General features: G+C 47.6%; 1 protein-coding gene across 1 annotated transcript in view; it reads left to right on the plus strand.

Moving 5' to 3' along the window:
• Nucleotides 1-11,912, plus strand: part of FANCM (FA complementation group M) — a 163,596-nt gene that overhangs the window by 150,659 nt on the left and 1,025 nt on the right. Inside the window, exons 20-22 of the mRNA XM_088455349.1 lie at nt 241-765; nt 7,344-7,680; nt 11,425-11,716. Coding sequence (XP_088311475.1) covers nt 241-399 — 159 coding nt within the window. The 3' untranslated portion in view covers nt 400-765; nt 7,344-7,680; nt 11,425-11,716. The remainder of the gene's footprint in view (nt 1-240; nt 766-7,343; nt 7,681-11,424; nt 11,717-11,912) is intronic.

Genomic DNA, 11,912 nt, shown 5'->3' on the forward strand with positions numbered 1-11,912 from the left:
TCCCATTGGAGTAAACATCACTGTGAATTGAATAGCTGCGGGAGCTCCCTCCCGGCATTATTCAACTCCCGCTGAACTGAACCCACCCCCTCCGTAGGAAATAGGAACATTTATCTAAATTCGAAACAACATAAAGTAGCGCATTTTTAGAATTACTTAAATATATTACCACCTATAGCTTTGGTGGCCATATAGGCTTAAGAGGCTTCAAGCTCTGACTCTTCTCTTTGGTTCTCTTAGATCCCAGAACAGGACGAGAGCTACATGGAGGACAGTTTCTGTGTTGAAGAGGACGATGAGGCGGAGGGGAATGAAGAGTCGTCCAGCACAGAGGAAGTTCAGGTGGACTTCAACCTCCTTCAGCAGGACAGCTTTGTAGAAGGGAGGAGGCAGTATTGAACCAGACGTAGGTTGAAGCTCAAAGGTGCTCAACGCAAACAAACCAACGAGGGGCACCCGGCAAAAAAGAAGAGACGGATTATCATTCACGACGACTCTAGTGATGAGGATATGGGAGCCAAAGTCAAATCACCACCTCCAAAGTCATCTAATTTGTCCTGTTCCTCCAAACCTCCCCCGAGGAACAAAGATCTTGTAACGGAAAAGAGGAACGCTTTAGAGGTTCCCCTGAGAGACCGGTGCCAAGGGAGGATTAATCTCCAGGCTTCTCTGTCAGACCAGCTTGATTTTCATCCAGAAAGTAGATCTTCTCTAAGCATCAATAGACCCCAAACATTGAATGGGATTATACATTATCCAGACAAGGTATATACTAGATATCAATGAATATACACAATATAATGATTTGTCAAAACTAACCTCACAGATTGATGGAAACTATATTGTCCAATCAGAGCGGACATTGCATCATGTTGTCCGTTGGCGCTTTATAACAATGGGGAGAAAATAAAAAGAAGTTAGACCTGCAGGTGCCAAATGCAAATAATAGATTATATGTTGCATAATACAGATAAAAAAATTACAACTCTGCTCTGAAAAGCAATTTTCTTCTTCGGGGTCCATGGGGTCCACAGCCATTACGTTGGGATATGAATCCCGGTCACCAAACAGTTAACACAAACGAGCTCTCTGCTCCCAGGATGCACCGGGTTTCCTCCTCATATACCCCACCTCCTGCCTCAGGTAGCCAGTTCTTCCTGTTTGGTGTGTTCACCACATAGACAGTGGGACTGCTGGAGCAGTCCTGCAGACGAGTAGCAAAAAAAAGAGAGTTTTACTCTCTATCTCAGCGGGTGGTCTGAGCTGTCCTGGAAGCAGCCTCGCGCCTGATTGGAGGCGCACCGGCCACGCGCTGCAACTACCTCCTCCGTTGCCGCACCGCTAGCCACGGCAGGGGATTCGGCAGCGGCTTTCTGGCCCTGACCGCAACCGGATCAAGGGGATGGCAGGTAAGCAGGTGGTTGTGGCGGCCGCTGACGCCGGGACCACGTGGCAGTCCGGCCTCCGGCGGTGAGACTGGCCGGAGGCGCGCTGCAGTCAGGAGGCAATACGGCTTGTTCTCCTATCCTAGACCGCCGGGATTTGATGTTCCTGACCTGCCGGGGCTTGTGGTGGCGGCCGCCAGGTCAGTTTACCGGGCAGGTCCAAGCAGCATAGGGGAGGTATGCTTCCCCGGCGGCCCCTCCCCCAATCCACACGCTAGTTCAGTCCTCTGGCACAGTTGATTGTGGATTGCTCCTCCCAGCCTCCATATCAAGAGGGACGCTGGGCAGTCTCCCTGTATACCTTGCCTACTGCTGGTCTAGGTTTTTACAGGGCTCTATCCTACCTAAGCTGAGGCTGATTATGGTAGTGAGAAGTTATATGCATATGTCTAGCAGAGTATTTATGCATGACATGTGATTGTTGTTTATGGATACTGTTTCTTCTGTAAAAGAACTGTAATTCCTGTATACTGTCACTGTCTCTCCCCTTCCCTTGCTACAGGTGTGTGGGTTGAGAGTAGAAAGCAGCACATATACACTCAGAACCAGTGGCATAGTGATATGTCTGAGGGTCAGGTGGCGGGAGCCCCGTTGCTGATATCCTGTGTAGCCTGCAAGGCAGGTTTGTCCCCACAGGACTTTCTACAAAATGGGCTTTGTGGGAGCTGTTTCAGACAGCCTCCACACCAATTAAGTTTGCCTGTTTCAGGCCCTGAGCCTCCTTGGGCATCCTTTTCTCAGGTTATGGCTCAGGTGGCGGAACGGCTGGCTGCCCCGGTACCACCGGTTTGGGGTTTGCCTCAGCAGATGCATCCTATGCCCATGATGTGGCCGCCTTGGATGGACCCTGGTGCTGGTAAGGTTATGGCATCATCCTCGGGGGTTTTTCAGCCTCAGGCTGTCAAGTCAAAGCAGCCTAAATCTAGGCGCCATGTACCGCCTTACATGGGTGAGTACTCGAGTGTCTCCTCCTCCGAGGAACAGGCGCAGGACTCTTCGCAGGAGTCTAGCTCCGAGGAGGGTGATGATCATTTCCCAGTAGCCGATGTCCCTTTTCTGATAAGGGCTCTAAAATCGGTGTTAAATATCGAGGAAGGGGATCTTCCGCTTAGGAAAGCCCCCCTGTTCAAGCGCCAAAAAGTGGTTAAGGCAGAATTCCCAAAGTCTGAACATTTATCAGAACTTATGGAGGAAGCCTGGGTCCGTCCGGATAAGATAAGCCATTCTTCTAAAAGAATGGTGCTTCTATATCCTTTTCCAGCAGAGGACTGTGCCAAGTGGGAGAATCCACCATCAGTTGATGCGCATGTGGCACAGCTGATTAAACGTACCACTTTACTAATCCCAGCAGTTTCGCTGAAGGAAACCACGGATAGGAGACTGGAGTCTTGTCTCAAATCAATTTTTTCGCTGGCAGGAACGGCCACCCGCCCAGCTATGGCCACTGCCTGGGTAGCAAGAGCTATTGAGGAGTGGGCCAAAACTCTAACAGAGTCTTTACCAGATGCCTAAAGGAGCAACTGGATATGATCTCCTTTATTAGAGAAGGGGCCTCTTATTTGGATGATGCCGCCTTGGATGCAGGGATCCTTTCCTCTAAAGTTTCAGCTGAGTCCGTGGTGGCACGTAGGATCCTCTGGTTGAAGGATTGGAGGGCAGATGTCTGGTCCAAAAAGGCCCTAGAATTCCTTCCATTCGCAGGAGATGTGCTCTTTGGTCCAGAACTGGACAAAATTGTATCCTCCATGGCAGCCTCAAAGACTGCAGGTTTGCCATCAGCAACCTCGTCTAAATTGAGGAGGTTGTCCTTTTGGGGGTTTCGGCCGCAGGGCAAGGCCAAAGGTCAGCCCTCAGCGAGATTTCCACCAAGAAAGGCAGGACTCAGGAAGCCCTGGCAGAACAAACGTCCAGGATAAACCAGTGGCCTGATGGGACGGGCCTCTCCCTGGGGGATCCCAGGGTGGGAGGCCGACTACTTCGGTTCTCAGAGCCCTGGCACCTCATGACGGAGGATGCCTGGGTTCAGGGAGTTGTTTCCCGAGGGTACGCCCTGACGTTTTGGAGGATTCCTCCTCAAAGGTTCTTTTGTGTAAACCCGCAGGTGAGTTCAGAAAGAGCTTTGGCCCTTCTGATGCTAGTAAGGCAAGAATAGCCTTCTGAAGTAGTGATTCCGGTACCAGAGAACCAGTTCCGAGAGGGGTTTTACTCCAATCTGTTCTTGGTTCAGAAACCGAATGGGTCATACCGGCCTATTCTGAATCTGAGAGAGCTCAACAAATTTGTTCGAGCCCCCGGGTTCAGGATGGAAACATTACGATCGATTGTGTTGGCAATGGAACAAGGGGACTATATGGTGTTCCTAGACATACAAGATGCCTACCTTCATATCCCAATCACACAGGCTCATCAAAAATTTCTTCGTTTTGCGGTAGGGGAGGAACATATTCAGTTCCAGGCCCTGCCGTTTGGCTGTCCACAAACCCTCGGGTATTCACCAAGGTGATGGCAGTGATGATGGCATGCCTCAGGCGCCAAGGCGTCAGGATTTTGCCTTACTTGGACGACCTCCTGTTGCTGGGGCAGTCCCCACAGCAGTTACAGGATCATTTGAGGCTGACAGTATCGTGTCTTTACAGTCACGGCTGGATCATAAACTGGCAAAAGTAGTCACCCTGTCCGGTACAACAGATGTGTCATTTGGGAGCGAGATTGGACTCCGTGGTGCAGAGAATATATCTACCGGAGAAGATCCTTGCTCTACAATCACGAATACGCAGGTTGCTTCGCAACAGGCAAATATTCGTTCTAGTAGCCATACAGGTCCTGGGGTCGATGGTTGCCACCTTCAGGATGGTGGAATACGCTCAATTCCACTCCAGACCACTGCAGCAATTCATTCTGTCTCGCTGGAACAAGGATCATCGCACGATTAGGTCCCAGCTGCTGCATCTCTCTCCAGAGGTACGGTTGTCCCTGACCTGGTGGTTGCAGACAAAGCATCTCAGGCAAGGTCGCCCCTTTTGGGTGTCGAATTGGACATTAGTCAAAACCGACGCCAGTCTTTAAGGTTGGGGGGCGATGACGGGGTCACACACTTTCCAAGGAAAGTGGTCAGTGACGGAAAGCCGGCTACCGATAAATATCCTGGAACTAAGAGCTTTAGTGCAGGCTCAGGAAATCTTAAAGGGCAGGTCGGTGCAGATACAGTCGGACAATCGCACCGCGGTCGCCTACCTAAATCATCAAGGGGGCATGAGGAGTCGGGCTGCCTTGGCAGAGGTATCAAGAATCCTGGTATGGGCAGAGACTCATCTGCCCACGATATCTGCCGTGTTCATTCCAGGAATCCTGAATTGGGAGGCCGATTTTCTCAGTCTGCAAGAGATAAATGCAGGGGAATGGGCCCTACATCCACAGTTTTTTTGGAATCTTGTGGACAGGTGGGGTCTACCAGAAATAGATCTGATGACATCAAGAAGGAACAACAAGGTTCCTAGGTACGGATCCTGGACAAGAGATCCGAGAGCCGAGTTTGTAGACGCACTGACAGTAAAGTGGCATATCTGTTTCCCCCGTTTGCTTGTCTGTCCAGAGTGGTCACAAAGATCAAACAAGAGGGCAGCACCGTCATATTAATAGCTCCGGCATGGCCGAGACAGCACTGGTTCACAGATCTACGGTCTCTCTCCATAGACACTCCATGGCCTCTGCCATTGAGACCGGATCTGTTGCTACAGGGTCCCTGCTGGTACCCGGATCTTCATCGGCTATCTTTGACGGCATGGCTCTTGAGGCCTCCGTCTTGAGGGGAAAAAGGGTTTTCCGAGTCTGTTATACGGACGATGCTGAAGGCACGGAAACCATCCTCAGCCCGTATATACTATAGGGTTTGGCATACTTTCTTTCAGTGGTGTGACCTGAAAGGGTATGATCCACATAAATTCCTGATATCCAGAGTGCTGGATTTTCTTCAAAGCGGTCTGGAAAAAGGGCTACGCCTGGCCTATTTAAGGGTACAGGTGTCAGCTCTTTCAGTCTGGTTCCAACATAAAATTGCTCTGTGACCGGATATAAAGACCTTTTTTCAGGGGGTGTTGAGGAATCAGCCTCCTTTCGTTTCCCCGGTTGTTCCGTGGGACTTGACTCTAGTTCTGAAGGTTTTACAGGCTCCTCCGTTCGAGCCTTTAAATTCAATAGACATCAAGTGGCTAACAGCAAAGACGGTATTCCTCCTTGCTATGGCATCTGCACGTATAGTGTCGGATTTAGCTGCGCTTTCCTTCCGGGAGCCGTTCTTCATATTTCATCAAGATAGAGCAGTACTACGTACTAGGGAGGGTTACCTTCCGAAAGTGGTGTCTAAATTTCATATTAATGAAGAAATAGTAGTTCCAGCATTTCAGTGCACAAGTCTCTCACAAGGTGAGGCTTCCCTGGATGTGGTCCGTGCGTTGAGAATTTATGTTAAACGCACAAGCAAATGGAGGAAGTCCGATTCACTTTTTGTGCTTTATGGTTGTCATAAGCGTGGCTGGCCAGCCAATAAACAGACACTGGCCAGGTGGATTCACATGGCAATTTCATTGGCTTATACACAGGCTGGTATGCGTGTGCCAGATTCAGTGACGGCACATTCTACTAGGGCGGTAGGTCCATCATGGGCGGCCCGCCGGGGTGCTTCTGCTGAGCAATTATGTAAAGCAGCCACATGGTCTTTCATGCATACCTTTGTCAAATTTTATGCCTTTGACACTTTTGTCTCTCAGGATGCCTCCTTCGGGCGTAGGATTCTCCTCTCTTCCGAGAGTCAGGAGTGTCCCCGCCCGTAGGGTTAGTGCTTTGGGATATCCCCAACGTAATGGCTGTGGACCCCATGGACCCCGAAGAAGAAAATAAGAGTTATGGTATAACATACCTTTGTTAACTCTTTTACTTCAAGGTCCATGGGGTCCACAGGACACCCACCCAGACGCACCTGCAGTTCTGGGGGAGGTTTTCCGTAGTTTCTTCTCTTGAGAGTCTGGACTCGTAAGTATGGGTCTTTTCTTTCTTACCCTTTGTTTGTCTCTGCCTGCTTGAGCTTGGTAACGAACTGGCTACCTGAGGCAGGGGGTGGGGTATATGAGGAGGAACCCCGGTGCATTCTGGGAGCAGAGAACTCGTTTGTGTTAACTGTTTGGTGACCGGGATTCATACCCCAACGTAATGGCTGTGGACCCCATGGACCTCAAAGAAAAAGAGTTAACAAAGGTATGTTATACCATAACTCTTATTATCCCTGTCTGATCATCTACGTGTGCGTCTATTGTATAGAAGAAAGGGGCATTAGGGCCTATGCATGTCAGTGAAGGAATTTCTTGTGAATGTATAAAATCACAGTTAACGCTCTCCCTGCCCTATGTCCTACATTATGGACTTTGTCACAGTTCAGCTTCGCTGGGAAGCCACTCCCATAGCTGCGGCCATTCTATAATTAGCGATCTGGTGTCCGGGGGACATCCCTACTCATCATGGCACTCGCGAAGACTACAGGAAACCTCTTGCTGTAGTACAACCCAGATCATCTCTGCCACAGCACCTCTTGTGGTACATCCTGGTATTGCATAGCTTACCATAGATTTGAGTGGGAAAGTAAAAAAATAAAGCATTAAAAAATAAAATAAAATGAATTGTGTATAACATAATGCAATAACTCCTGTTTCAGGAAACGTGCAAGGAAAGAATATCGGCTACATCTTATTTTCAAAGTATGGTTTGATCTCTCGTTATTACATGGCGTCTCATTTATTACATGGCATCATCTGTCAGTGGATACCATTGGTTAATTTAGCTGCAAGTATGCTGTATGACTTCTCCTTTGTGCTATTACTGACCTGTATACATTAATCTCATCTGCAGCTGGAAGGTAGCACTAGAAATCCCTCTTCTGACTCAGCCTGGACGGGTTCCGGTGCTGTAAGCAGCACAGCCCTGTGCATCCTAGCAGACAGCCGGGAGATCTCATCGGGGCCAGAGGTCATCTCTTTCCTAAAGACCGCTCATGGGGTCAGAGTGGACATTAGCTCCCTGGGAGGCTGCGACTACATCGTCAGCAACCGCTTGTGCGTGGAGAGGAAATCCCAGTCTGAGTTCTCAAACAACACCAACAGGAGCAAAATGGTGGAGCGGATCCAGCATGTACACGCCATGTTTGAGAGGATTTGTCTGATCGTGGAGAAGGACAGAGTGAAGCCAGGTGTGCAACATTACTACATCACAGTCACATATATGGGTAGTGGTGATTACTAGTTACTGAGGATGTTATTGCAGAGCTGTGTATGTGTGTAAAGTGACTAAGGGTAAGATGAAAGCGATCGCTGGACTGGAGTAAGTGATACAAATAAATGATACAGTAATTAGATATTTATGTGGGCTGTAGCTGACCTGGCTGCAAATGGTGCTATCCTGTTATCTAGCAACCAAAGGTGTGCCCACCGTTTGTGCATGACACCGTGCCCACCCCTTGTGCATGACACCGTGCCCACCCCTTGTGCATGACACCGTGCCCACCCCTTGTGCATGACACCGTGCCCACCCCTTGTGCATGACAATGTGAAAAAACAAGAGCAGCTGTTTGGAGGTTAGGGAGGCACGGTTTCTCTTTTTGACTAGTGTTCAGTCATCAAGGGATGGCTTGTAAACTGATGTTAGTAATCCCCCTCCCAAAGCGGGGCCAATCACTTACATGCGGAGCTTACAATATATGGAGGTTAGGGAGGCACGGTTTCTCTTTTTGACTAGTGTTCAGTCATCAAGGGATGGCTTGTAAACTGATGTTAGTAATCCCCCTCCCAAAGCGGGGCCAATCACTTACATGCGGAGCTTACAATATAACCTTATTGGTGAGCAGTGAGACTTCTCCCATGATGGAATAAGTCACCAAGGGCTCCCCCTGTCTGACTTGTGGCACATTACCTCCTGTGCCCACTAATGCTGCCGTGTGTTACACAACCGTGACAGGCTGGGCAGATACAGCTCCACACTGCGCACCAGTCAGAGGCCAGTGACGTGTGGTTCTGTAGGATGAGCCAGGCCTCAGACTGTATCTTGAGAAGTAAATTCTCCTATTCCCTGTCATCCCAGCACGGCTAATATTTACCAGCCATCCCAGTCACTATTTCTGTAAATGTGGAAACATTTCTTTGTAGATGAAGCAGGTCGGCCATATTATTTTTCTACAGTTTTGGCAGAAAAATCTCCCTGTAAACCCAACTCTGCTAGCATTATGTAGATGCCTGAATCTACATAATGCACATTGTAGTTACATTTGTGAAATTTACAGAACTTATCTGATTTGTCTAGTCAATGTTAGTGGTACAGGCCTGGGAGAATGTATAATAGTTATAATCAGCATGTCCATCGTTCTGTTATATATGGCCTGATAGCTGCCAGCTGGTCTTATTGTAGGCTGCCCTCAGAAATGCTCCTGCGTGGCTGAACCCTATTGGAGGAAATCACACTGACTATCTCCATAACCAATCATGTTCTCTCCCTACACGCCAAGCAATCCTTCTGCAAATCTCATGTCATTCTATCCGCGCTGCTTCTATTTTACTTTTAACTCCTCCCCTATTTCCCTGCCTTTCCACCCTTTTCTACCATCCTCACCCCACAGAAGGCTCCTCTCCATCTCCCTTTCCCCCTTGAACCCATTCCCACCCATCTTCTCCGCTTCCTCTTTGATTTCTCTACTAACTTTGATACTTGTTGACCACTCTCCTGCTTCTCACTCACAACCACATTAGCCTCCACGTCTGTCCTTTCCTGCTGCCTCACCAACCACTTCTCTGCTTCCACCTCCAGCTCCCACTCCCCGCTATTCCCTTTCTCCACCTGTAGGTCACCCAAGGCTGTACTTTGTGCCCAAACAACCTGCCTTGAAGTTCTTATCCACTCATTTGGCGTCCAATATTGATTTATTAAATCAAATCACAGGTTCTATGTAATAACATACCAAATACAGGACACTGTGATTCCTTGACCACCAATTCAGTGAAGATCACACCCACTTTTGTGACATCATGCCATCCATTCCGCTTGCTGCTGGAAAGTACTCTGCAAGGGCTCCAGCCTGACGGCTGCCTGCACCCTGCTGATAACAGCTGATTCCAGGGGACAGACAGGAGTATGTGAAGAATGGGGTTAGCCTGGCAGCATGTTTGTTTAGCCACCCCTGTTTTTATACTACATCCAGGTTCCAACATAAATTACTGCAGTTCGTACATTATTACATAGATGCGCTTTATCATTTGTTATTTGAGTGTATACATTTTTAATTGATATCTGCTTTACATATAGACCAGGGAGCACTTGGAAAACAATTTATATGAGCTATAGACTGATGATACTCCAATCTGTCTCCTCTTCTGACCTCTCCCCCTCCATCCACTCTGGTCTCTGATTATAACATCACCCTTTCTTCTGTTCCCCATGTCCCCTGCCCGTGTCATCTTCACCTCCATTCTCCACAATGAGGCCATCTCCCAATCTTTTCACTTCCACCTCTGTAATATCTCTGGGATCAGGCCATTTCTCACCCCCTGATTATTAATAACATTTATATAATGCTAGCATGTTATCTTCCACTTTACATTTGTGAACAAAAAACATGGAAAAAAAAAATTAGACCGGAGAACAAAAGCCAGTGATGCCACTCCTAAATGCACTCATCATTTCCCTGCTGGACTACTGTAATCCCTTACTCGCCTCTCTCGTCAGTTTATCCTCAGCCCTGCTGCTCGTTTAATTTTCCTCTCCCATCGTATGACCGCTGCTGCCCACCTCTTCAATACACTTCACTGGCTCCCTCGACAAGGACGCACCAGGAGACCGTGCTGAGTAATGTGATATGTGACACTTGTATATCTGTGTAGCCTCTCAATGTATATATACGATGCAGCGGCTTTAGCTTTTATTCCACGCCAAATTCAAACTCAGACGCATACAGATATAAAAGTGTTGCCTATCAAATTAATCCGTGCAGTCTCACAGTGTGTTCCAGTCTTATCACATTGCGACTGAGACGCATTTTTGGCTTAAAAAGACACCTGGCACTAGCAGAGTTACTCACTTAAGCCGGGTGGCATATTGAGGCTAGATGTATTAGGGCACAACTGTAATTGTCTGGCATATACAAATTATATTCTGCAACCTGTGTAAAGCTCTGACTTTTTCTTAATGTGCAGTAACTGGTTGTATAGATGCGCTGTTTTGTTGCCTAGGATTGTATTCCCTCATTATGCTACTAGTTTTAGTTTTGAGACTTCAATTAGAATGAGAAATGTTTGTGTGTTCCAAGTGTGTGTCTTATATGGGCTTTCTTATCCATAAAAGGCTAATTACTGGCACTACGTATGGTGTCAATAGTGCCAGAATTAAAAAAAAAAAATGTATTAACATTTTATAGTGTGGAGAGCATGCTGAGCCTTGTAGTCACACAACCTCTTAGGAGCCAAAACTGGGATATGCCTGGAAGGGATTGCTGGGGCTTGTAATACTGTAACACAGGTCACCTACTGTATCATCAGGAAAGTGCGGAGTGGCAGTAGGATGAAATGGACAGACCTCACGCTGGAGGCCCATAGGCAGCGCTAGGAGCACAGAGCAATGGCTCTGCAGATAGAATCATGAATTGTAATATTTAGGAGAAAATCAAATATTGTTAAATACACCTGTATGTAATCCCTAACGGGGTTCTAGATGTGAGGAAAGATCCTATACTGCACATGTGCTTTATGGATAGGAGACCACTACAGCAATATTGCTTCCACAATAAAACACAAACCATTAGAATTATTCCATCTCAATTGCTCGTCTTTTCCATATGTATTTGTAAATTATTTATTTTTTGTATTTAGTGATACCCGACTTTTCCTCCGTTAGTGATTTCTATGCTGGTGTTATCTAATATTAAGTTCTATAATGTGTTTAATGTTTACAGGAGAAACTTCGCGGCTGTTTCAGAGAACAAAGTATTACGACACCATGTTGTCCTCTTTAACCAGCGCAGGGGTCCAGGTTCTCTTCAGCTCCAGCCAGGAGGAGACGGCAGGGTTGCTGAAGGATCTGGCCTCGCTGGAGAGGAGGAAGAATACCGGGATATCCGTACCCACTCAGGTGACCGGTCCCAAGCAGGAAGCACTGACCTTCTATCTGTCCATTCCCAATGTCAGCCACATCACCGCCCTGAACCTGTGTCATCACTTCAGCTGTGTCAGACATATGACAAACAGGTAAATTACTTCCCCGGTGATTTATAGATATTTTACTTAAAAAGCAGCTTTCTATTGCACTTACAGTAGCATAGCAGGAGGAGGTGCCATTGTGTAAGCTGAACCAATTAGTCATCAGTCTCGGTTACTTAAGCACCAGGTATCATTCGTAGTTCCTAGTGAATGAATAAGCTGCATGTACTGTATGTAAGCTAAA

The sequence above is a fragment of the Taudactylus pleione genome, unplaced genomic scaffold (genome assembly GCF_031769625.1).
Source record: "Taudactylus pleione unplaced genomic scaffold, aTauple2 ptg000652l, whole genome shotgun sequence".
Taxonomy (NCBI): Eukaryota; Metazoa; Chordata; class Amphibia; order Anura; family Myobatrachidae; genus Taudactylus; species Taudactylus pleione.